Source organism: Brassica napus, chromosome C5 (genome assembly GCF_020379485.1).
Source record: "Brassica napus cultivar Da-Ae chromosome C5, Da-Ae, whole genome shotgun sequence".
NCBI classification, from domain to species: Eukaryota; Viridiplantae; Streptophyta; class Magnoliopsida; order Brassicales; family Brassicaceae; genus Brassica; species Brassica napus.
In genome coordinates, this window is record NC_063448.1 from 1197297 (window position 1) to 1223490 (window position 26194).

The following is a 26194-nucleotide window of genomic DNA, read 5'->3' on the forward strand; positions in this document are numbered from 1 at the left end:
CCATGCAGGCAAAAGTAGAAGCTTAACTCACGATTAAAGTAAAAAAAAAAGATGGGTCCAACCTCTCTTCTCTCCTTCTTTTTCACATTTTTGACCCTCTTCCATGGCTTCACTGCTCAGCAGTGGCCCAACGAGTGCCAGCTCGACCAACTCAATGCACTCGAGCCGAGTCAGATCATCAAGAGTGAGGGTGGTCGCATTGAGGTCTGGGACCACCATGCACCTCAGCTCCGTTGCTCTGGCTTCGCCTTTGAGCGTTTCGTCATTGAGCCTCAGGGTCTTTACTTGCCCACTTTCTTGAACGCCGGCAAACTCACGTTCGTCGTTCACGGTGCGTTTCCGTTAACTAACATATCGTCGATCCATATATTTAATTATAGTGTGTTACCAGAATTTCTGTATGTTTTTTTATTCATATAATTTTCTATTTCATGAATAATAGTAACCTACAAAATCAAATATACAAATCTATAAGGGTAATAAAATGTGTGTGTATATATTTAATTTTACTATATAAATAATAGTCAACATAAAACTGGTTTGATTATTAGAATAAGTTTGAGGTTAGTTGTGTAAACTTTAGGTTTGTTCTTCTGATGTTTTTAAGTTAAGACTATACGTACGGTAACCAAATGAAAAGTTATTCTCCGGTTCAGATCGGTTTATTTTTGTTTCATTTGGATTGAGCATTCTAATTTCCTTTTTTTTTAATGTTTTGAATAATATTTTTTCCTGTTATAATGAAATAGGACATGCTCTAATGGGAAAAGTGACTCCTGGATGCGCCGAGACATTCATGGACTCTCCTGTATTTGGACAAGGACAGGGCCAGGAACAAGGTCAGGGACAGGGTCAGGGTCAAGGCCAGGGTTTCCGTGACATGCACCAGAAAGTAGAGCACCTACGGTGCGGTGACACCATAGCGACACCACCTGGTGTAGCTCAATGGTTCTACAACAATGGAAATGAGCCTCTCATTCTTGTTGCAGCCGCTGACATCGCAAATAACCTGAACCAGCTTGACCGCAACCTCAGAGTAAGTCTAACAACAACAAAAGAAACACGAAAACGATTTTTTTCCTTAAGAGTGAACATTTTTCGGTTTGTGGTTGGAATAGTTCTTTTTCTTATCGAGAATAAAACTTTTTTTTTTTTGGTTAGCCCTCAACTACTTTTTATAGAAAACAAAGTATTAACATGATAGTTAGTATTAACTTCTAAGAAGATATTGTTTAAACAATTTATAGGACTCGAACATTTATATATCTGCTCGTTGTTCTTAGTTTATATTATTGTATATAATCGATTTAAAAATTGATAAACTCAAATGATTCACATATATTAGCTTTAAATCGACTTTTAATTTACCACCCCCCCCCCCCAATAATTAACCGAAAAATTAATAATCATATTTTTATGTTGAACTGCAGCCGTTTTTGTTAGCCGGAAACAACCCACAAGGACAGCAATGGCTACAAGGCCGACAGCAACAGAAACAAAACAACATCTTCAATGGCTTCGCACCTCAGATCTTGGCTCAAGCCTTTAAAATCAGCGTCGAGACAGCTCAAAAACTTCAAAACCAGCAAGTCAACCGTGGCAACATCGTCAAGGTCCAAGGTCAATTCGGCGTCATTAGACCACCCTTGAGACAAGGCCAAGGCGGTCAGCAACCACAGGAAGAAGGTAATGGTTTGGAGGAGACTTTGTGCACAATGCGATGCACTGAAAACCTTGATGACCCGTCAAGTGCTGATGTCTACAAGCCATCGCTCGGATACATTAGCACACTCAACAGCTACAATCTCCCTATCCTCAGATTCCTCCGCCTTAGCGCTCTTCGTGGCTCCATCCATAACGTAACCTCCACGAAACTTTTATTTAAATTTGTACTGACATTTTTTTCCCAAAAAAATAAATAATTAATTTCACAATTTGGATAAACAACGCAGAACGCTATGGTGCTACCACAATGGAACGTGAACGCAAACGCGGCGCTCTACGTGACAAAGGGGAAGGCTCATATACAGATGGTGAACGACAACGGACAAAGAGTGTTCGACCAAGAGATCTCCAAGGGACAGTTACTTGTCGTGCCACAAGGCTTCGCGGTCGTGAAACGTGCCACAAGCCAACAGTTTCAGTGGATCGAGTTCAAGAGCAACGACAACGCACAGATCAACACACTCGCGGGACGCACCTCAGTCATGAGAGGTTTACCACTTGAAGTTATATCCAACGGGTATCAGATCTCACCCCAAGAAGCTAGAAGTGTTAAGTTCAGCACTCTTGAGACCACATTGACTCAAAGCAGTGGTCCTATGGGCTACGGTATGCCTAGGGTCGAGGCTTGAAGCATGAGTTAGTGATGTAACAGCGTTTGAATGTTCGGTTTTGTACGGTTTGTGATAAAAATAATGTACAAAAGAAGTTCGACGCTTTAAGGCAACTGTTTTGTTTTTGAGCTTTTAAGGACGGCTAGTGTACAACAACGACCGTCGTATAGAAGCGATCGTTGACACAGGCATGTAACTCTTTGCTGAATAAAATCATAGTTAATCTTTCTCCTTTAATTATATATCTTTGTTAATTAGAATAAAATCATAATTAGTCTCTTAAGCTTATATGCTTCCTATGATTTAGGTAGATTTTCCAGAGAAATAAATAAGAATGCAACTAGCAATAGCCAAACTATCACAAAAGCTTTAGTGACAACATTTTAGTTTTATTTCCACCATAAGTGTTGCGAGTAAACAGAGACAAATGCAATAGGTTTCTTCAGGTTAAAATAGTAAAACAGGAGAAACGAGAAACATTTTTTTTTCACATGAAATCCTTCATTGGGTCCTCGTGGTGAACTCTCTTCATTCTGTAAGCTTCCATCTCTTCCGGAGTCACCTGCAATGAAATGTGAGATTATTATAAGCAACCGTTCAATTTAAGAGTATGATTGGATGCTACTAGAGTGCAAAGCTAAGATCATTACATCGTTGGTGTATTTGACATTGTATTTGCGCTTCCTCTCATCTTTTTCTTCCCTCTTACGCTCATCCTCCTGCACATTATTGTATGCGTATCAGATACGTCTGCAAGACATAAAAACGTCTTGACAGAAGAGAAATATAAACGGAGTCTACGGCCATCTTACCTTTTTAAGAGCATTAGCAAGTGCCTCCTCGTTCAACTCCAAATCTTCAGGAACATCGGTTCCCCATGCGGCCATCTTCTTCTCTTCAACCTTCTTTGGGCTATCTGATCACCAAAACACCATTCATTGTTTTGTTAGCACAGGCGTACAAACAAACCAAAAACGTATGCAAGCAAACAAAGTCACAAACCTTCACAGGCTTCTTTGCGAGCAATATTAGCCTTCATCAGATCAAGGGAAGCCTCTGCAGCCTCAATACCAGCAGAACCTGTGCAGTAACTATTGCGAATAGTCTGCTGGCAACATCTATATCCCCATTGATGGTCTCTCCACCACGAGCCCCAAACAGTAGTGTGATTGTTAGCGAGAACATCTTCCTCGTATTTGCTCTTTGGCAGTATAACCTCCTGTGAACAAAAACATCATGTATTAAGAACGAAACGAATCCACACAAAAGCACAATATACCACACGATGAGAAGGTAATTCGTGAAGTAAACCATCATAAACCGTACCTGTCCCTTTATGATCCTCCCTGCTCGGTCATACTCAACTTGTCGTTCGCTCTGCCCAAGCAAAAGCTCCATTGGGATTTCATCTTCTGTAGAAGCGTTCCCGTACTTCTCCATGATTGTGTCCTTCGTATGAGTCTTCAGCTTGTCCTTAGCCACCTTGAAATTCTTGTAGAGCAGCTCAGCTTGGGATGGAGCAGCTTGCATGTGCATGTCCTGCCCCTTGTCAAATGCTTCCCATGAGTGGATGTTCATCTGTTTGAACTCCAAAGCTTGGCCACTGTTTCTATACTGATTATCTCCCTGGATAGATGGTTAAGCAAAAATATGGTTAGTATCTTAGATTACCATAATATGAGATACAATAACGATGAACTACAACTAACCAAATAAAATTTATCATTCGGATCTGCATCTGGAAGTGGGTCTTCACGCATGGATCGAGTTTTAGGGTCATAATGAGCTGAGTTGATATCAAGGTTCAACAGGTATTTCGCTGTGTCTTCTCTGATACGCAGATTCCTGAAGTTAAGAAAAGGTTACATCGTTAGTGCATCAAATAAAAACACACCCAAATAAACATATGATAATAATTATAGAAACAGAGTAGTCTCCATACCTTACAGTTCCTGTACTACCACCACCAGTTGTCCGAACACGTTTTTCAACCTTTGCGAAGTCCATCTGCCTGCTCTCATCAACCTTAGCTTCATCGACCCTCAAGTCATCATCTTCTTCGTCCCCATCACTGGCTGCATCATCGCCTTCCTGATTATTGTTCTTCTCCTCTAGCTTCTTAATCTGCTGCTCCTTGAGATACTTCTTCCGCGCATCCTCTTTTGCTTCATAAAGGTCTACCACGCGATGGTAGGTCGAAGTATCGTACCCATTCCACCTGTCCCTCTTGCCATCATAGTCGAGCTCAAAACTCTCGATCTTTTCATCAGGCGCAATGTTCTTGTTCGTGTACTTCGCTCCAATCTTGCGAGGCCTATCCATACACGCCTTCGCAGTATGCGTCATCGCACCACAGCTTTAAAAAAAAAAAAAACGGGAAAAAGTTAGAAACTTGAACAAATTCAAAACAACTTTAACATCTTCAGAATCAGAGAAAAGAGATATACTTTTGACATGCTCCCTTGCGGTATTTCTCAGCTTGGTAAATCTTTGCACCTCTGTCGTACCATGACTTTGTGTAATTGGGATCACTCTTCCATTTCCTTTGATGCTTCAGACTCGGCTTCTCAGAGTTGAGGTACCATGGAGCAGAGGACATATACTGAGGAATGTGAGGATTGATCTCCTTTCCATCCTCATCTACCTCAGCTGGTGCAAGCCCGGCTTTACGAGCCTCCTCTAACTCTATTTGCTTCCTATGGTCTTCCCTAGACTTAAAAGCAACTGCAAAAAAAAACATTCAGAAACTTCAAACAAAATTGACAAGACTAGTGTTAACTACAAGAAACCCCCTAAATCAGATTGCAAAAGATCATCAAAACTAACCTAACAACAACACCTAAGCTAATAATCAAATCAGATACTCTAAATCAGTCTCTCTTTTAAGAATCCCAAACTGGATCCAACAAAAACAAAAAACCCCAAATTCCTGATTACAAAATACGAAAAATAAGATTATCAGAACCGAGATTCATGGCCAGCAAAGGAAATTTCACAGCCAAATCAAGAACCCAGCTTCCAAGTGGATCTAATGGAATCGTAGAAGAAAAAGCTGATTGGGATCGGTACCTGAAGCCGTCGCCATGGTTATCGAATTGTTATCCTTCGACTCCTCTCTCAGGCCAACAAGAGATATATAAAAGTGCGAGGAAACAAGGTTGATAAAGAAAAACAAAAACGCAAAACGGCATCGTTTAACGTAAGGCGGTCCACCGCTAAAACGGCATCGTTTTGTGATTAAGTTGATTAATATGTTTAGAGTAATTAATTAAATCTCTTAAGGATAACTAGATTTTGATCCGCGCTTGGAAAACGCGGGTTTGTTTTTCTTTTATAGATCGAAATCTGATTTACAAACTACCATTATTTTTCATTTGTTTTTTGTTTTGTTTTTTCTTTGGTATTTGTTCGAAATATAGTGATGTTTGAGTTTTAAGAATTGTTTTCATATCCGACCTACATTCGTGGTTGAACCTATAGACCCAATACACCGTACATAATCCAGTTCAGATTTAATGAAAAATTAGAATTAAAAATCCGATAGAACCTGATAAAAACCCAAAAATTCACTATTAACATGCGATCTGATACCATTGATCCGATAAAAACACAAAATATCTGATAGTATTCTTTTAAAAATTGATTAAATTACTCATATTTTTTTAATATTACATAAATTTGTGATTCTTTAGAATATTACGAAATTTCTTAATTTTGAATATTATGAAATTTCAAAATTAGAATATTACAAAATTTTGGTTAGAGTAATTAATTAAATCTCTTAAGGATATTGGTAGCACTTACCAAATAGTAATAACTAAATTTATATGAAAATTATTTAAGAAATATCGTATGGAAAAAAAATTATATTATTGATCGAATTAATATATTTGGCCCTTAAACAATTTTTTAAAAACTTTTTTGTTAATTACATAATTTGTTTACTAATGAACTGATCTCATTTTTAAAAATATTTTAGGTCAAAAAATTATTTATCGCATAAAAACCTAACGTTTAGGTCGAAGAATTCCATGTCTACCATTTGGTTACAATGAAACTATGTCAGCTCGGTTTTATATCATGATTTAGCAATTTAAAAGTTAATTATGGTTATGAGAAGTTTACGTTCACGTGTCAATCCTATCTATCTTCGATATTTTTTGCTCTTTTTGTATCATTTTGGTTATTGCTCGATATAAATATTTATTTTTGAGTTTATTCTCATTTTTTTCTTTTATTTTGGCCTAGGATTTAGAAAATGTTTAAGATTCAAAATTATTAAATAGATACATACTTAGTTAATATTTGCGTCTTGTGCAGAATAAATAATTATTTTATATTTTCCTGCATAATATAAAATAATAAAATAATAATTATATATTAAATAACTAAGAAATCAGTTACTATTATGTAATAAATTGACTTGCATATATAAATCAAATGACCGTTCTTGTTTATTCACAACCATTTTAGAATAAATAAATCCAAACAATCAATTTTATCTATCGTATATGATATATAGTTAAATTTAAACGATATGAAGTATATATATTAACATAAATACCTATTAAAATAAAATTATTTATTTATATGATTTTATTATCATTGTATATTATTATTGAAAAAAAATTAAACATTGATCACAAAAGTTTATGTGAGACTTTTAACATTTTAGTAATTTATACTCGTTTTGAAAAATTCAAAATACAACATATACAAAAAAATCTAAATTTTTAATATATGATTAATGTAATTGTGTAATTTATTTTAATAATAAATAATTAAACAAAAAAGATAGAAAGCATACATATTATTCGTAAATTTTCATTATTTAAAATCATTAATTATTATATATATCATAATCACATTAGGTAATTCAGTAGATTTTATTTAAGGAAATAATATATAATAAATAGTCACTTTACTTTAGTTAATATCATATGATATCATATAGTTGATATTAAATGTTTCTAGTGAGATATAAAAATCGAATTGAACCAACATGTTTTTAATTTCAATGTGAAGCTGACACGTATGATTAATTAACTAACTAATTGATTGACATATAAGCAATAAATTTTTTTTTAAATTATTACAAAATTGAGGTCACACGTATTTTTTTTGAGAGAATTCAATGTCGTATATGCTTCAAAATATTCCTCGATTAATAAACAGGGAATTCATTAAATTAAATTAAATTAAATTGAAAAAAAGGGTTCGTATATGCTTCAAAAGTCCGCAGCGATCGTCAAAGCTTCACACACGTCTTTCTCCATAACTCTCGTCTCAGCAGAGGTCACGCAGATTCTTCTCCGAGAATCCAATGTCGTTCGAGGGGGAAGAAGAGGAGGAGACCTTCGAGCACACGCTCCTCGTGGTGCGCGAGGTCTCCGTCTACAAGATCCCGCCGCGAACCACGTCCGGCGGGTACAAGTGCGGCGAATGGCTCCAGTCAGACAAGATCTGGTCCGGCAGGCTCCGCGTCGTCTCCTGCAAGGACCGATGCGAGATCCGCCTCGAGGACTCGAGCTCCGGCGATCTGTTCGCGGCGTGTTTCGTGGATCCCGCCAGGAGAGAGAACTCCGTCGAGCCGTCGCTCGATTCGTCTAGGTATTTCGTGCTCAGGATCGACGACGGGCGTGGGAAGTACGCGTTCATCGGGCTGGGGTTCGCGGAGAGGAACGAGGCGTTTGATTTCAACGTGGCGTTGTCGGATCATGAGAAGTATGTGAGGAGGGAGAAGGAGAAGGAGGCTGGGGAGACGAGTGAGAGTGATGATCACATTGATATTCATCCCGCTGTTAATCATAGATTGAAGGTAAGCGGATCTGTTCATAAGCTTTAGGGATTAAGATAAGATCATCAATGCGTAAAGCTGATGATCACTTTATGAAAAAAAAAACTGCCAAATTTAGTGTGAAGTTGATTCATTTCAGATGCGTTTTGTAGCACCGTTGTCATTGCTAGTAGATCTGCTCTTGTCGTCGTCTTTGGATTACATTGTTAGTGTAATTGGTAGTATTTAGATTGCCACAGGGTAAGTATTTCGCTGTAATTTTTATGGTTTGTGCTGAGATTTTTATGGGTAATGTCACCATGTGTTAGTCTCTGATCAATACTTTGTTGCATAAACGAGAGAATGTCCCACTTTTATATTCTGGTAAACCTTCATACTCACTATGAACGTCCGGATCCTTAGGCTATAGTCTTTATTTAAAAGAAAAAAGAATTGTTTTTGATGTGACTGGAGTTCCTGCTCATGATTTTTGGGTTATAAGTCGTGGAATCAAATTGAATGCTGCAAAAGTTCTCATTTTGCTCGTTTAGTCTTCATTAATGGTTCAGGATCTAGCATCTTTTCCCAGGAGTAGACATTGACCTTTTTGATTTTGTTGAGGTCATGCTCATATTAGTTTATCTGCTTTTGAAACCTAACTGTGGATTCAGTATCTTGCTACAATGAGGAGAGTCTCTGTTTTTATACTTAAAACTCTCTATATCTTACCTGCAGCAAAATTTTCGTATTAACTCTGTAGAAGCTAAAAAGAATGTTTTGTTTTTGATGGGTTTAAAGGAAGGTGAAACCATAAGAATCAACGTGAAGCCCAAACCAACGACAAGTGGCACTGGGATGCTCTCAGCTGCTCTTTCAGGGAACGGGAAGCCTAAACCTCTAGCACTTGCTCCACCACCAAGTGCTGCTACAAAAACCAGGTCTCCTTTACCGCCTCCACCAAATGATCCTATCGCTTCAAGGATTGCATCTGGTGGTTCAAAGGAACCAACGGATAACACAAGACGCAGGGACAATCCTCTGTCTGATCTATCTCAGCTCAAGGTAAGCAAACCGTTTTCATCTTAAAGCATCTTAACTCAACCAAAAACGACATTTGAACCACTGAATCCTTCATTTTGGTGTGTACTCGCTCTGCAGAAGAATCTTCCTTCAACAAAGGGATCAGGATCGTCAGGAGCTGCAGGTTGGGCAGCTTTCTGATCACAAAGGAGTGCGAAATATCTAAGGTCTTGGACCCGTCCGGCTTCATCTTCTTGTGACTTGAGAGCAAGAGACATTAGTGCACCAGGACAAACAGCAACCTGAAGTTTTTTCAATATAATGTATGTTTACTGGTAGATTGATGTGCGCTTCTTTGTGATCCCAACACTCCCTGTTGTATTATTTTTTTTTCCTTTTCAAATCATGTTTGTTACATCTGCTGGATCTTGAGATTTAATAAGTTTACAGATAAGAAGATTGTTACTTGTTCCAATTTGGAGAAAAAATTATAAGCACTCACGGCTTTGATCGGTGTTAATGCTGGTTAGTTAAAATACTTAAAATCCGATTGATTAGTCATATATTATTTGGCCAATTTTCTGGTAACCCAGTCGTTAAGTCTCTTCAACGGCCGGTTTTCTCTTAACCGGGTGATTGGTTCCACATGATTGTATTTTTGGTAAACGAACTTCTAGAATCTCCCGGTTTTCCATTAACCGAACTCGTTAAATCTTCCCCTTTTGTTTTCCATATCTATCGGGGAGGAGAAGTCTCTGCAACCTTCGTCACCGCCACTGATTTCAAATCTTCCGTTTCCGATTTAGGTATGCGTTTTCTCTTCTCTTTACGCTGTTTTTTTTTGGCTCTACAGTTTCGCGTAGGCTCCATTTCTGGTGGTGAAAGTTGTTCAACAAGGATCTTTTACTTTTCGCTTTAGCTGAATCGCGTTATCTGGATTAGTTTTCTTGGGAAATGAGTACCGCATGAGCGTTTCTGATTCCGCTGGTTTCTGCTAATTCACAAGAAAATTTCGGAACTGAGTTACTTAGACCATGATTAACCTAGTCTGGGTTCTTAGCTTCAGCTAAGGAGTCTCGGGTTCTTAGTTTTTCTTAGATTTTAAGAGATAAGAGCTGGCTCTTGTAGCCGTAAAAAAAAAAAGTCAAGTCATGAGTTAAGAATCCGGCTAAGAGACCGGAGTTAATCATGCTCTTAAGGTTTAGATGTTCGTTTCGAGGGACTCTGTCTCTTTGAATATTCTTTATTGTGAATTAAGGGTGAGCGACTGATTATATGTTATCTTTCGACGACAGAGGGGATACTGTTTCAAATATGGGTTCTCATGGTAAGAGTAGCAGAGACAGAGATAGATATGCGAAGCAGAAGAAGCGGAGAGATGAGTCTGAGTCTGAGTCCGACTCTTACTCCTCTGAATCGGACGGTTCTGATGATTTGTCCCCGCCCAGGAGTTCCAGGAGGGGGAAGGGCAGAAGCAGCAGCAGCCGTCGACGCCGTTATTCAAGCGATGATTCCTCTGATAGCGATGGTGGGCGGAAGAGTAAGAAGAGAACTTCTTCGTCTAAGAAGCCTTCAGAGGAAGAAATCAAGGAGTATATCGCCAGAAAGGCTCAGAAGAAGGTACTTGGTTTGCGTGCTTTGTTGTGTTAAACTCTTCTATGTGTTGGAACGTGTTACTAAATTTTTATGCTATTCGTTTAATTCTTTGTAGGCATTACGTGCAGCAAAGAAACTGAAGACTCAGTCAGTGTCTGGGTACTCCAATGACTCAAACCCGTTTGGAGATTCGAATCTCACGGAGACGTAAGTGAAATCACTTTAAAGAAAATGGTTAGAGATGATTATTTTCTTTTCTGATTTTACTGGAGGATTGGATGTAGGAGGATTATAGAGTATGTAGTTCATTCCTAGTTGTAACATAGACAAGTACATAATCATAAGATGCAGCTTCTTTTTCTCTACTCGTTCAATTGGCAGTTATAAGTTTGTTATCTTGATTGCATGTAATCGATTTATACTTAAAGAGTAACCGGTTCTGAAGAGTACGCAGTTCTCATGCGTGGAATTCTATTAATTTCAGATTTGTGTGGCGGAAGAAAATTGAAAAAGATGTTCACCATGGAGTACCGTTGGAGGAGTTTTCGGTTAAAGCTGAGAAAAGAAGACGGGGAGAAAGAATGGTAAGTACAATAAGCATTCTTGATTACAAAATAAGGACAGAGGAGATGAGATTTTTATGTTCTCGGTTAATTATGTGTTATTTTGTTTAGTGGAATGAGCTTTCTGGTCTATGTATTTATCACTTCGGCTGAATGTGCAGACAGAGGTTGAAAAGGTTAAGAAGAGGAGAGAAGAGAGAGCAGTGGAGAAAGCTCGACATGAGGAAGAAATGGTAACTTTTTTTTCATGTTGAAAATATATAGAGGCCTATCTCTTTCACAAAATCATTTCGTCCAGGAGGATGCATACGATTAAATCTAGTAACCAACTAGCTTTCTGATTTGGTTATTACTGTCTAGCTATCGACCTAAAAATGTTATTCTCTGCAGGCATTATTGGCTAGAGAACGTGCACGAGCTGAGTTTCAAGACTGGGAGAAGAAGGAGGAGGAGGTATAATTGCGTTTTCTTTGTTTTTGCAAATAATCCTCTTGAATATTAGCTTGGCATACATTCTTTGATATATATGTTTGATCTACAGTTCCATTTCGATCAAAGCAAGGTGAGGTCAGAGATCAGATTGCGTGAAGGGCGACTGAAGCCTATTGACGTCCTCTGTAAGCACTTGGATGGTTCAGATGATATGGATATCGAGCTCAGTGAACCTTACATGGTTTTCAAGGTATTTACAAAGATGTTGCTAGATGGTAAAACCAGATGGTAGGGCTTTTTCACTTCGGTCTTTACTTTGTCGGTGTTAGGTTAGTTCCATAATATTTTCAGTGTTTGGAACCAGTTGGGTTGTGGAGAGAGGGAAGAAGCTTCAGATTAGATAAGTTTTCTGCAAGTCTGAGCCATTAGCAACTTAGATGTTTAGGTAGCACTATGTTGGTTACTTTTAAGGGTATCTCTTGTAAATGTAACCAACATATGCATCAGCTAACTGACCCCAAAAATCTATATATAGGATATTGGCTGAAATCTGAGCTCAGCATAGACGACCTCTATGTCGTTTAGTGTAAAAGCTTTGATAAAAAAAATGGGGAAGCAGAATGCGAGAATGATTCTGGATTAATTGCTTTTGAAATCGAGTGTAGATTTCTCGTTAAACAAAGATATGTGGTTGTTCTCTTTTAGTGAACAATGAGAGAGTATTGTTGTGACGCTTTTTTACTAAAATTAACGTACTCTTGATATGTGTAATGCAGGGACTCAGTGTTAAAGATATGGAAGAGCTTCGTGATGATATCAAAATGTATCTGGATTCAGATCGGGCAACTCCAACACGCGTACAGTATTGGGAGGTATTTTCTTCAACGAGACTCAAATTTCGGCATTCGAGGTGGTTCATAGGTTTGAAGCGATTGTGCATGTGTGGAATTTTGATACCTTATATGGACCCACATGTTGACTCTTTTTGATGCTATTACACGTATAACATGCATTGGAGTAAACTTGTGTACTTAATACCATTGAATTTTTCCAGGCACTTATTGTGGTATGCGATTGGGAGTTAGCTGAAGCTCGTAAAAGGGATGCTTTGGACCGTGCTAGAGTTAGAGGGGAGGAGCCTCCTGCAGAATTGCTTGCTCAAGAGAGGGGACTACACGCTGGTGTTGAAGGTGACGTGAGAAAACTTCTTGATGGGAAGACCCACTTGGAGCTTGTAGAACTGCAGTTGGACATCGAGTCCCAGCTGCGTTCTGGGTCAGCGAAAGTAGTAGAGTATTGGGAAGCCGTTCTTAAACGCCTCGATATATACAAGGCAAAGGTATCTGCGTGTGGATGAACTTGAGGTGTTAGATTTTGAAAACATAGTATCTATTTTTGCATACTCACTGACTATCTTGATGTTCAAATAGGCTTGCTTGAAGGAAATACACGCTGAGATGCTGAGGAGACATCTACACCGCCTCGAGCAACGTTCAGAGGATGTAGAAGTTAATCACCGCTTATCACATGTGGCTGAAGGAAACGAGGAGGAGATAAACGATATGAATCATTCAGATGCTGAAGAAGCATTCTCTCCAGAGCCTATTGCGGAGGAAGAAGACGAAGAAGCTGATGTGGAAGCAGAAGCGGCTGGTTCGTTTTCGCCAGAGCTCATGCAAGGTGATGATCGTGAAGAAGCAATCGATCCCGAGGAAGACAAGAAGCTACTGGTACTCTTTTAACTGTTCCTACAATCAACTTTTGCCCATGAATTGTTTGCCGTTGATGCTTTTACTGACCTAAAATATGATTGTGACTATAACAGGAATTGAAACGGATGGTTGTGCTGGAGAAACAGAAGAAGCGGATGAAAGAAGCTATGGTGTCAAAACCACCACCTGTGGAAGATAACTTGGAGTTTAAAGCAATGAAAGCAATGGGAGAAATGGAAGAAGGAGATGCTGTATTTGGCTCTAAAGCTGAAGTGAACCTTGATTCTGAGGTACCCCTTTTGCTATATTACTAATCTTCTCTGTTCTTCCCAGAGTGGAAATATTGAAATAGAATCTTCTTCTATAGGTATACTGGTGGCATGACAAGTACCGGCCAAGAAAACCGAAGTACTTCAACCGAGTCCACACAGGTTACGAGTGGAATAAGTATAACCAGACTCACTATGATCACGATAACCCGCCTCCAAAAACCGTTCAAGGGTACAAGTTCAACATCTTCTATCCAGATTTAGTAGATAAGATCAAGGCTCCCACGTTCACTATAGAAAAAGATGGGACAAGCTCCGAAACTTGTATGATCCGGTTCCATGCTGGTCCGCCTTATGAAGACATTGTGAGTACTCTCAGAACCATCACCTCTGTGTTGTTTTTCACTATCACCTCTCTGTGTTATCATGGTGATCAATTTGTTCTTTTTTGTTTTGCAGGCGTTCCGGATTGTGAATAAGGAATGGGAGTATTCTCACAAGAAAGGTTTCAAATGCACGTTTGAGCGTGGGATTTTGCATCTGTACTTCAACTTCAAACGACACCGTTACAGGCGATAAACTGATTGGTGTTTGGCCGGAGAATACGATGTTGGCAGTTTATTAAGCCTTGTTCGTAACAAAATGGCAAAATACACACTCTTGATTGTGGGAACCAGATCTGGACTGTTGTTTTCTAAGATGAGAAGAATATGTACTATGCTACACTATTTTCATTGAAACTGATTATCAAACATAATAGAAGAAAGTCAGTTTGTCTCAATATATTAGGATGTAATGATGATTACTAACAACTGGATGTTGATCATTGACGCAAAAATGTGGAGCTGGTGATTCTGTGAGTACTTTTTTGGTGAGTTATTACATTAGTTTATGTGGAAAAGTGGGTGTGTAGACATGAATGTGATATATCTTGTTGCTGACGAGGGACGAAGAGAGTTATGTCGTGAAGTTTGTTTAGGTTGAGATCTCAACATCATAATGCTTATAAAAAGATTCTGTTGGTAACTTAAGTAGTGGAGTAGAAGATATTATTTAGTCCGACTTTCATTTCCTTTTCATCTCCACTTCGATGTCTCTTTTTCTCCAAACTCCACCACCCCAAGACAAAAAAATAATGATAACATATTATTTATATAAGACTTTTCTTCGAAATTAATTATTCTATATAGTTTCTTTGTTTGCTGTTATATTCACAATTCATATATACCAAACAGTTAGCTCAATGCTAGTGAAAGTTTCTAGTCTCAATAAACCAGTAAACCAGAGTTGGAATACATGCAAACTGAATTGAATTTGATGAGTTAGAGTTATATTAAATACAGTGTAACGATACACGATTGAATTATTTGAATTTTGTAGTTTATACACAAAAACATATCATCATATACGGTATATAGTCACACATGATATAACAAGAAATTAGACCAATAAAACATAACTATACATTCTTGGCTTCTCTATTCATTTTAGTTCGTAAATTAACTAACATAACAAGTTTTCCATATTTATAACAACCATTCGTGTGTTTAATGAAGCTTTTTGAAAATGAAAAATTAGCGCGTAAAGGGAGTAGAGACAACCACTAAATTAAATGATGATCGTCAACATCAGAACCATTTGTAAACAATTCCCTATGCAACTAAATAATTATACTTATTAGCTCCACGTGTGGCCACGCGGATATGGGCCCATACTTACGGCCCATTTGAATGTCCGGGAGAGGATCCATCCGTGGGTTGCACCTCCCACCCGGGGTTAGGTCTGTGTCTTTAATAGACCCGGGTTTAACCCTTTTTTCGTCAAAAAAAAAAACTAAATAATTATACAAACAAAATAACCTACTAAAAATGGAGATTATAATACGGAGTTTGCGCTGTATTATTTCTTATATAAACAATCTCTCATCTTCTATATGATCAGATCGCTTTCAAAACTTCTACGGTAACGCGACGTTTTCTATTTTTTCGATTGTTTTATTTTTCTAGGCAACCGTATCTTTATCTCCGATCTTTCTGCTTCTTTGTAAATTTCAGATACGATGAACGCAGGTACGTTGAATCTCTTACAGTAAAAAAAAACCCAGGAGATCGGTTTTAAATCGTTCTAGGGTTTTATTTCATCTTAACTTGTCATAACGATTTTTTTTTTAGTTTCGGTTATTTTTCAGATTTAAATATTAGGGTTTCTCTCTTTTTAGATTAAGAGTTTATGGTTGAGAAAAAAAATATGGATTCCGCAAGAAGTTGGTTTCATAAGTTTCAACCTCGAGACAAGCCTCGTAAAAAAGACATGTTATCCGGTAGCACTTACGGCGGTGGAACAGAAACCACCGTCCCCGGCGGAGGAAATGAAACTGAGACGGCGGGGAAACTTCCTCCTCTAGGCGGAGATGGAGAAGCACTCTCCAGTACAACCAAACAGAAAGTTGCGGCAGCCAAGCAGTACATTGAGAATCATTATAAGGAACAGATGAAGAATCTCAACGAGAGGAAAGAGAGGTATATATATATGCATAGAATTTTTTTTTGTAACATTTATATGTATAGTATACAACACGTACATATATACAAACATATTAGAGTCTTGATGGGTTATTTATTTAAATATGGCAGACGAATAACGCTAGAGAAGAAACTAGCAGATGCAGAGGCATCTGAAGAAGATCAAAACAATCTTTTAAAGTTTCTTGAGAAGAAAGAAACAGAGTACATGAGACTCCAAAGGCATAAGATGGGTGCTGATGATTTCGAACTCTTAACTATGATTGGTAAAGGAGCTTTTGGAGAGGTTCGAGTTTGTAGAGAGAAGAACACTGGTCATGTTTTTGCTATGAAAAAACTGAAAAAATCAGAAATGCTACGGCGAGGCCAGGTTATACATAAAGTTCTAACGTTTTAATTTCGTTTATTTGTGGTTTTTATTTATAAGTTTTTGAAAATTTTGTTTTGTAGGTGGAGCATGTGAGGTCAGAGAGGAATCTATTAGCAGAAGTAGATAGTAACTGTATAGTGAAACTATACTGTTCTTTTCAAGACGATGACTACCTTTATCTGATAATGGAGTATTTGCCCGGGGGCGATATGATGACTCTTCTGATGAGGAAAGACACTTTAAGTGAAGATGAAGCTAGATTCTATGTTGCTGAAACTGTTCTGGCTATTGAATCTATTCATAAACGCAACTATATCCACAGGTTCATATTGGATCTTTGTTCATTAATGATCACAAAGAAGGTGTGTGTGTTTGAGATGTTTTTTGTTTTGTTGAGACAGGGACATAAAGCCGGATAATCTGTTGCTTGATAGAATTGGACATTTGAGGTTGTCTGATTTTGGACTATGTAAGCCGTTGGATTGTAGTGTCATTGAAGGTGAAGATTTCACCGGAGGAGGCTTAGAGAGAGAAGAGATCACACCAACAGCTCCTAAACGCTCGCAGCAAGAGCAGTTGCAACATTGGCAAAAGAATAGAAGAATGCTTGTATGTACCATACACTCCTCTTTGCCTCTCTTTTGCTAATATGTAAAAGCAAATACAAATTTAAACGAATATCATATTATAATATATTCAATTAGAAAATTTCTCTTAAAAATATTATATACATATAATTAGAAGTTTCTTTAGTAAGGTGAGTAAACACTTGCAGGCTTACTCAACCGTTGGTACACCAGACTACATTGCACCTGAAGTCTTGGTAAAGAAAGGGTACGGCATGGAATGTGACTGGTACGTCCACACGTGCCTAATTATACTTTGTTAATAATAGTTATAAAATTTTCAAGTATTTGAAAAGTAGTATGGATATTAATAGGTGGTCTCTAGGAGCCATAATGTACGAGATGCTTGTTGGATATCCACCGTTTTACGCCGACGACCCAATGTCAACTTGTAGAAAGGTTGCAATCTTTTTAATAAATCATCTACTTGAATTTTCTATCAGTTTCATTTATTTATTAGTTATAGACTTATGATTCTGTATAAATCAGATAGTGAATTGGAAAACACATTTGAAGTTCCCTGACGAAGCAAGGCTATCACGAGAGGCTAAAGATCTCGTTGGTAAGCTTTTGTGTAACGTCAACCAACGACTCGGTGCCTCTCAAATTAAGGTGTCACTCTCTCTCGTTTTTTGTTGTATAGTAAACAATAATAGTTCAAGTTGAAGTTTGGAACATAATAGCTAACGAGATACGATTGTTAATGTGGTAGGCACATCCATGGTTCGAAGGTGTTGAATGGGAAAAGATTTACCAGATGGAAGCTGCTTATATCCCTGAGGTCAACGATGATTTGGATACTCAAAACTTTGAGAAGTTTGATGAGGTTTTCATTCTATCTTTTTGCTTTTTTTTTCCTAAACTAATGCCCAATATTCCTTGAATTTTTATATATTTTACTGTATGTTTAGGAAGATCATCAAACTCTGACACCCTCCTCTAGAACAGGACCATGGAGAAAAGTAAGTCGAGTTTCATTATCTTTTCTTTTCAATAACATAACGGCATTAAGCATGATGATAAGCAAAGACAACAATATAAATGCATATATATCATAATCGAATAATTATTTTATTATGTTCTTTAATTTTTTTATCGAGGCTAGTTTGAATCTGAACATTTCGAATAATACAAGAACTTCGTACATAACTTCACTTGCACTCTTTCTCTTTAATTTGTCTCTGCAGATGCTATCTTCAAAAGACATAAACTTTGTTGGCTACACATACAAAAACTTCGAAATCGTCAACGATTATCAAGTCCCTGGGATAGGTTTCTTCATTCATCTTCTTTTACATATTAAATGCTTTAAATAATTCAAGATTATTAGACCAAAAAAAAAAAAATTCTTGATTAGCAACAAAACACTAACTAATGTCACGGCTTATTTATTTTAAAATTCCAGCGGAACTGAAGAAGAAAGAGACAAAAGCAAAGAGACCATCCGTTAGGTCACTATTCGGTACGTGAAAACCTCTCATGCAACCAAAACTCTCACATCCACTTTTATATCTATTCGTAGCCCTAATAACTGGTTTAACGTGTGTGACAATCTAACAGAGAGCGAATCATCAGAGTCGTCATCGGACACGTCACAAACGGTGGCTGGTACGGAGAAACATACAATCAACCGTTGTTTCTCGAATCCGACATCTCGTGAAATTGAACGCAAGCTGAGACGTCAAGAGTCCAAGTAGATTATCTATCTATTCTACATATGTGCCAAACTAAACCAGAACTATTGAATTTAAAGTTACAGTAAACCGAAATTAGTCCAAAGAAGATGATTATCTATATACGATATGGAGATTCTTTTTTCTCTCCCTCTCTTACTTTTCACTCTATATTTTCTTATATTAGCCCTAATTTGTAAGATGGAATACATTCCGTATTTAATTAATGTAATTACATAATCGGTTGTTTATTTAGTTAATTAACCCCAATCAGGTTATTAATAATTCCATCGTTTTTACTTAGACGCATGCAAGAGAACCAAATCACTAGATATTGATACAAACACTAAAACGAGTTCTATAATCACCAGTTAGACCTAAGAAACAAACATTAAAACCAATAGAATAAAAGTTGATATAAAATAAACATTGAAAAGAGTTCAAGTCTCCAATGTGGAAACCCTATAACCGGAAATAAGAACAACTAATAAAGGAGTTACATACAAATATCAAGAACTATTCATCGTAACAATCTTTAGGCATGACTTGATCCGCATGTACTCCAGAGTCTTGAGCTTGAGGAACCGGTTCCAGCAGTTTTAATATCTCTTCTTGCACTTCTTGTTGTTCTTGTTGAGTCATGCTTACGTCCATATTTTGCATAATCAAATCAACCTCCGCGCCACCAAAATCACAACGTAAATCATCCCACTCAGGATCAAGGAGAAGACTCTGTAGATCTATATGCTGTTGCTCTTGATCTTGTTGTTGCTTGACGTCGCCATGTTCTTTTGCTACCATCATCGTCATGTCATTCTGATTAGCAAAGCCAGCTTCTCTTTGCTCTTGGTTCGGTAAGACGGTGTTGTTGTTGTAGTAGCTCTCCACCTGAGATGGTACAAGAGGACGCTGTCCATGGTTGTCGTCGCTCTGAAGAGGAGGCATAAAACATAAATCATGCCACTCAGGATCATAGAGAAGACTCTGTAGATCTATATGCTGTTGCTCTTGATCTTGTTGTTGCTGATATTGTTGTTTGATGTCGCCATGTTCTTTCTCTACCATCATTGTCATGTCATAATGATTAGCAAAACCAGCTTCTTGTTGCTCTTGGTTCGGTAAGACGGTGTTGTTGTTGTAGTAGCTCTCCACCTGTGATGGGACATAATTAGTATCCCACGAGAGACATGGTTCTTGGTTGACATTGCTCTGAAGAGGAGGAAGGGGAAGAGTGGGTGAATCTTCTTGCTCTTTTCCTTCGTCTAGAATTTTCAAGAGGTCGTCAATGTCAATTGTAAGATTATCATCTGCGCCATCAAAAGCAATATCATCCAATGGATGACGTTCTTGGTTGTCGTTGCTCTCAAGAGGAGGAAGGAGAAGAGGATCTGGTGAATCTTTTTGCTCTTGTTGTTGTTGCTGATGTTGATTGACGTAGCCACGGCCACTCTGATTAACAATATCTTCCAATAGATACTGTCTTTGGTTGTGGTTGCTCCGGAGATGACGATCTACAAGAATATAATCTTCTTGCTCTTCTTGCTCTTGTTGTTGTTGCTGATGTTGATTGACGTAGCCACGGCCATTCTGATTAACAATATCTTCCAATAGATACTGTCTTTGGTTATGGTTGCTCCGCAGATGACGATCTACAAGAATATAATCTTCTTGCTCTTCTTGTTGTTCTTGTTGTTGTTGCTGAGGTTGATTGACGTCGCCAGCTTCTTGTTGCTCTTGGTTTGGTAAGACTACGTCGTTGTTGTTGTTGTTGTCGTTTTTCACATCAACCTGATGAGCAGTAGGGACATGGGGTTTGAATCTCTCGGCACTATAAAGAAGTCTGACATGACACAAGACCAAATCATGGAACTCATCACCATTCCTGTGAAGGGAATACTCATCCATGTGCCAGTCAGTCTTCTTCTTTTCTAACTCCCCAGCCACGTTCTTGTTGAACACTAGTACCGTCTTGTAACCCATCAACTCCTTGTCTTTCTTCTTTATTTCTTTTCTCTTACCTATTGATTTCCACGTGCCTCCCAAGCTTTCTCCGTTACTCGGTACCATCCGGCTCACGGTCTTGACACCTCTTATCTTCCTCGGAACAAAATAGTACCATTCGTTTCTACTATACAGAGGGTTCGTGTCGTGATGGAGAAGCCACGGCGCGTCTCCGTAGACGTTCAACGTTTTTATGAAACCGCTAATGTTATTCTCCACCTTGTCCTTAAGATGAAGCTTCACCAACCCCAACTCCGTTGGTAGAAATCGCGAACCAGGAGGATACGTACGCATAGTTATGACAAATAAGAAGAACGAAGGAAGGAATCAATCTGTGCTCTTTGTTTCTATTCTCTTTTGCTGAGAGTTTGACGAATGAGTTTCAGGGAGTGGGGAAATCAGTATATAATTACATCCAGTTTCCATTTTTTTTTATGTCGGTTAAAGGAAATTTTTTTTTCATTATATCAGATCTCTATAATATTTTTTTTTATATTGGTTAATTATAATGTTCACCTTAATGAATTAAATTTATTATTAAAATATTATTATTAATTACTTTTATTTGAATTTTTGTTAATAGTTGTTTCCAAATCAACTTATTATCAAAAAGGCAAATATCTTTATAAATATGTATATATGATTTTTATATAGAACATTTATTTAATAAAAACGAATCTCCTTTTATAAAACTCAAAACGAATTTTCTATATCAATTTTTATTATTTAAAGCATTTAAATAATAAAATCGATATTATATAAATTAAAATAAATATAATATAAAAAAGATAATATCTTTAGTATAAAAACTATAATTTAAGAAAAACTAATTGTTTTATATTATATATCAAAATATATATTATCCAAAAGGAAATATATTTAATATATATTTCAAAAAACTAATTATTACACTAACACATATATTTATTTATCTCTAACATATATGTTGGATGCTAATTGCTACGACTTAGCCTTATAAAGTAGAGTTTGTTCTGATGTGTGTCATGGATAATAAACATACATGTTAACTGCTACTATTTAACCTTATAAAGTAATAAAGAAATTAGGAAGTCAACGAACAGTTATTCTATTTTTCATCAATGGTAGCTGCTATGGACACTATTAAATCTATATCCTACAAATCCACCACATCGTCGGCTGATGAGCTTTTAGAGCATGATTATCGCGGTTTCTGCAAGAAATTAATATGTGAACCCCACTTTTTTAAAAAAATGGTCCCAAAGTCGCAAATTAAGAATCGATCTTGGGCTAGTTGCGGATCCCACGACACGTGGCGGCCCGCGATTGGTTCAATTTTTTTTTTAGAACAAAAAAAATCAAAAAAAAATAAAAGTTTAAGGACCCCAAAACGATTCTACCGTTAATCATGCTTTTATACAAAGATCAAATCTTCTATCTGCTTCTTGGTTCCAAAAGGTTTAAAAGCTTCAAAAGCTTCTCACATCTTTCTTCTCCGCCGCCGTAATAAATATTTTGGGGTTGATACAAAATTAGAGAGCGGCGCTAAATGATAATTAGTTAACTGTTTGAAAATATGTTACTTCTTTAAAACTGGTTGGTAAGAGCATCTTTATCTCTAAAACATCATTCGGGGTTCTTATTTATTTATTTATTTTCCTGATTTAAAAAAAAAATTAAAATCGAACCAATTGTGGGGCGCCACGTGTCAGTGGAGCCCGCGAACAGTGCAAGAAGCGTTCCTTATTTCGTGACTTTTAGCAACGTTTCTTGTTGTTTAATTTGTGGGGCCCACACCGACTTTTTTGTTAAAAATCCTCTCTAAAGACCCCCGATAAAAATGCTCTAAGACCATGTTTATCGGGGCACTTTAGGAGTTTCTTAGAGGGGAGACCCACAAAACACCAAAAACCGGTGACAAAAGTCACTAAACAATAGTCGACTTTATTTGGGTTCTTGTACTGTTCGCGGACCCTACTGACACGTAGCGGTCCGCGATTAGTTCGGTTTTAATTTTTTTTTTTAGTCAGACAAAAAGGAAAAAAAAATTAGAAACCCAAAACCCAAATCACCGATAATCATGCTCTAAGATGTCAAAAAAATATATTTTTTTCTTATACATATAGCATGTTAGATGGTACAACCATGGTTGTTTTTAACTGATAAAATTTTATTTACGAAGATGCATATAATCTTTAACATCAACAAACAACACATGTTAGTTTCAGTTAATGTATTATGTTTGCCGGTAAGTTATAGTGTTATTTATACATGTACGATCTCTTATTGGTATGTATTATACTTACTTAGTAGACACTAATTCATTCAATTACCAGGTAAGGTTAATTTGTAACTGGCAATGATTGCCGTAGAAGTAACATCTCCTAATATAATATGATTGCACACATTTTATCTTGAGGCTCTATTTTTCAGTTACTAGTAAAATATAGTACTACCTACTAACATCCACATTTTCAAATCAAAGTGTTACTCTAATGATAAAGTTAGTCGTTAAGATCATATGTCTACTAGAGTAACACTTTGATTTGACATGATAGATATGAGATCAGAATCCTACGCTGTATAATCTCATCACAATATCAAAGAGGTTTTGTACATTGCTTATGGGAAAAGGTTCAAAGAAAAATATAGTCACTAGCATTAGTTTAGTTGTTTATAGATATCCCACAAACAAACTGTAGAAGAAACATTGAAACGTAATGAATTTGTTTGGTCTGAAACGTTTTCTTCAAGCTCACGGCACTTGTTTCTCTCTATCTAAGCGCCGCCAACCGTTTCTCCAGATCATCCATTTCAGAACTGCGCAGAAATAACAAGATAGTTTGACTTAGATGCTGACAAAATCACATATGATTTGTAATTATAGTGGATAGATACCATACCTGCTGCTCACATCTTCCGCATTCTTTCTACCAATTTTACCTTTTGGAGCAGATGATAACTGCGAACGGATCAAAACAGAGTCAGAGAATCAATCAATCAATCATATCACAGTGAAGCTGTCAAGAGAAGGAACCAATGAACAACATGTTTTAAAACAAACCTGTGAGGCGACATCAATGCCGATTTCATCAAGAACCTAACAAGCAAAACATAAAAAGAAAACCTCGTTAACAAACCTTTGAAACAGTCCATATTTTTAGAAACTCAAACGGTTGGTATTGAATTTGTACCTGGTTGGTCAAGTCCTCTGTTTCGTCTTCAGCTTCGTCATTGTCTAAAGCATCATCTATGGAGTCTGACATCATCTCAGTCTGAACACCACACACATTAGTTAGAATAGTGATCTTTGAGTTTCAGAAAAGATGGGATTTGATACAACTTACAGTCATGTCCATTTGGGCAGACTGTTTTTGGAATTCTCTCATAACCTTAGCCTGTTTAGCTGGATCCATATTCTGGAAACATAAAAAAAAAAACATCTTAGTTAGATTATAGAAGCAAATTCTAAACACAAATTTAATTAATTAGTGTTAGAAAAAAGGAGTCAGACCTTGCTCATAGCTGCCATTGCCTTAGTGGCACCTTGTATTCCTGCAGCAACAGAAGTATGTGCATGCATAGCCTAAAAACACCAAAGTGAAAATATTTAGGGAAAAAAAAAAGATGCATAATTTTTAGAATGAAAGGAGCGAAGTTTGAATTCAGCAGACCTGTGTATGAGTAGCAATGCCTCGCATTTGAGCTCGGCTACCTTGCAAGTTAGCTATTTGCTGCCTTAACCGGATCAATTGCCTGGCAAGAATCTTAGTCGCTCCCTACATTAAAAAAAAAAACAAACAAAAGGATGTAGAAGAACACATCAAAACATGGTGCTATTAACAGAGAAGTAATGCTTGAGAGGGAAGCTACCTCATTCCCTGTTTTAGCAGTTCTTTTAATCTCAAGAACAAGCTTTTTCTCCTGTTTTAAAGAAACATTATGTCAGAGTTGTTTGTACTTTGAAAAGAAACAAAAAGAAAAACCTGAATGTATTACTTCTGATTGCAGAGATGAGATTTCCTTTTCGATTCCTGAAGGAGGAGACAACACGAAAGAAGGAAAGTTTCATCAGTTTGAGACGAGTTAATGTAACACAAGCTATTGATATAAAGACAATGACAATATACCTCTAGTAGCTTGAGTCATCTCTCTCTTACTCTCCCTAAGCACTTCTGCATCCAATTCACCAAAAAAAAAAAAACAACACATTCAGATTCCATTAATGTCGTTTCATAAACAGGATTCTCCATCCAGATTCCAACATACGATCACGATCACGCCATGAAAGTAACAGATAAAAAAAGTCAACAGCTTTTAACAAACCCAGACGATATCAAAATTCCATTTAGGTTTCAATAAATCGGATAAACATGAAACCTAATTTATAAAAATTGAGAAATCGAACCTCTGGGATTAGGTTTCTTGGAGAAGATGTTCATGTTTTTTTAAATCTCCACAGAAACTATGGGAGTTGTTGTTCTCGAAGGTGGTCTGGTCTGAAAAGCTCCACAAACGCGGAGGAGACTTTGGCTTTGGCTTCGACGTGTCCAAAAAAAATGGATCTTCTATCTGATCGCACCAAATTTATATTTCCTTATCTTATCGATTACGTTTTATTCTTCTCTTATATACTCGGTTTGGTTGTGTCACCTTTGGTCAACGAGAAATATGTGAAAATTTAACACAGCCGGGAAAATTATCTCCTGTTCTTCGCCATTTAAGCCCAACATTTAATTGGGCCCTTAAGGCCTGAGCTATTTTTCGCTGACTTTTCCACGGTCTAATGGACAAAAAAAAAAATTGGAACCGAGAAACCGAACCCAAATACCTAAAAACAAAACCAGACCTAAACGCTCAAATACATGGATCGTTTTTATGTTTCTATATACAAAATACCCGAATCGAACCTGATCCGAACGGATACTCGAATATATAAAAATATTAATTGTATATATACATATAATATAACTAAATGTGTATTTATATTTTAAAAATCTGTGAAAAGTATCCAAAATAGTCGAAGAAAACTAAATTATTATAGAATTTTAAATTATCCTCCGGATATTTTTATCCTGAATATCCAAAATAATCTGAAATATCTGAAATTTTTGTCTTAACTATCTTAATTATTAGATATTTTATCCTAAATACTTAATATTTAACCTGAATTACCGAACTGTCCAAACTAACCGAACCGGAGCTGGAACCAAATGAGAACTATATTTTTTCGGGTTTCCGATTTTAAGTTTTACTAGTTGAACTGAACCAAACCCGAAACTACGTGAATAGAACTCAAACCAAAAATAAAACAATTAC

The 26194-nt window shown here is 37.0% G+C and overlaps 7 protein-coding genes across 10 annotated transcripts; 4 read left to right on the forward strand and 3 right to left on the reverse strand.

Moving 5' to 3' along the window:
* Positions 1-2561, forward strand: LOC106400498 (cruciferin CRU4). Its single transcript, XM_048757711.1, has 4 exons — positions 1-331; positions 750-1036; positions 1431-1859; positions 1953-2561. Exons 1-4 carry the CDS (start codon positions 52-54, stop codon positions 2352-2354), a joined length of 1398 nt encoding a protein of 465 aa, XP_048613668.1. The 5' UTR covers positions 1-51; the 3' UTR covers positions 2355-2561.
* A 143-nt stretch (positions 2562-2704) lies between these two features.
* Positions 2705-5533, reverse strand: LOC106400496 (pre-mRNA-splicing factor SLU7-A-like). Its single transcript, XM_013840853.3, has 9 exons — positions 5406-5533; positions 4784-5060; positions 4279-4692; positions 4046-4181; positions 3663-3962; positions 3339-3555; positions 3149-3252; positions 2987-3055; positions 2705-2898 (listed from the first exon to the last, which is right to left on the reverse strand). Exons 1-9 carry the CDS (start codon positions 5419-5421, stop codon positions 2824-2826), a joined length of 1608 nt encoding a protein of 535 aa, XP_013696307.2. The 5' UTR covers positions 5422-5533; the 3' UTR covers positions 2705-2823.
* A 2043-nt stretch (positions 5534-7576) lies between these two features.
* LOC106400497 (uncharacterized protein At1g03900-like) lies at positions 7577-9607 on the forward strand. Its single transcript, XM_013840854.3, has 3 exons — positions 7577-8154; positions 8911-9174; positions 9271-9607. Exons 1-3 carry the CDS (start codon positions 7660-7662, stop codon positions 9331-9333), a joined length of 822 nt encoding a protein of 273 aa, XP_013696308.2. The 5' UTR covers positions 7577-7659; the 3' UTR covers positions 9334-9607.
* A 108-nt stretch (positions 9608-9715) lies between these two features.
* On the forward strand, positions 9716-14569 carry LOC106400495 (cactin-like). Its single transcript, XM_013840852.3, has 13 exons — positions 9716-9938; positions 10428-10752; positions 10844-10935; positions 11213-11312; positions 11453-11524; positions 11682-11744; positions 11833-11973; positions 12500-12595; positions 12778-13062; positions 13154-13453; positions 13549-13725; positions 13803-14069; positions 14164-14569. The coding sequence occupies exons 2-13, from the start codon at positions 10447-10449 to the stop codon at positions 14281-14283; spliced, it is 2019 nt and encodes a 672-aa protein (XP_013696306.2). The 5' UTR covers positions 9716-9938; positions 10428-10446; the 3' UTR covers positions 14284-14569.
* A 966-nt stretch (positions 14570-15535) lies between these two features.
* LOC106397894 (serine/threonine-protein kinase tricornered) lies at positions 15536-19173 on the forward strand. Of its 4 annotated transcripts, XM_048757712.1 has the most exons (14): positions 15536-15666; positions 15759-15773; positions 15923-16223; positions 16338-16596; positions 16677-16918; positions 16998-17205; positions 17372-17451; positions 17537-17621; positions 17712-17834; positions 17935-18048; positions 18134-18184; positions 18410-18494; positions 18628-18684; positions 18783-19173. In XM_048757712.1, exons 3-14 carry the CDS (start codon positions 15934-15936, stop codon positions 18917-18919), a joined length of 1731 nt encoding a protein of 576 aa, XP_048613669.1. In that variant the 5' UTR covers positions 15536-15666; positions 15759-15773; positions 15923-15933; the 3' UTR covers positions 18920-19173. The 4 variants fall into 4 exon arrangements, with proteins under 4 accessions (XP_048613669.1, XP_048613671.1, XP_013693974.2 ...); XM_048757714.1 differs by lacking the exon at positions 15759-15773 and having other exon boundaries at positions 15538-15666; XM_013838520.3 differs by having other exon boundaries at positions 15615-15773.
* A 238-nt stretch (positions 19174-19411) lies between these two features.
* On the reverse strand, positions 19412-21190 carry LOC125586854 (putative uncharacterized protein DDB_G0271606). The gene has a single exon (XM_048756632.1). It carries the CDS (start codon positions 21188-21190, stop codon positions 19412-19414), a length of 1779 nt encoding a protein of 592 aa, XP_048612589.1.
* Positions 21191-23436: 2246 nt separating this feature from the next.
* Positions 23437-25511, reverse strand: LOC106397023 (vacuolar protein sorting-associated protein 2 homolog 3). Its single transcript, XM_013837559.3, has 11 exons — positions 25284-25511; positions 25006-25050; positions 24875-24909; positions 24749-24799; positions 24550-24654; positions 24390-24461; positions 24223-24294; positions 24070-24150; positions 23940-23975; positions 23779-23837; positions 23437-23695 (listed from the first exon to the last, which is right to left on the reverse strand). The coding sequence occupies exons 1-11, from the start codon at positions 25315-25317 to the stop codon at positions 23650-23652; spliced, it is 636 nt and encodes a 211-aa protein (XP_013693013.2). The 5' UTR covers positions 25318-25511; the 3' UTR covers positions 23437-23649.
* Positions 25512-26194: the final 683 nt, after the last annotated feature.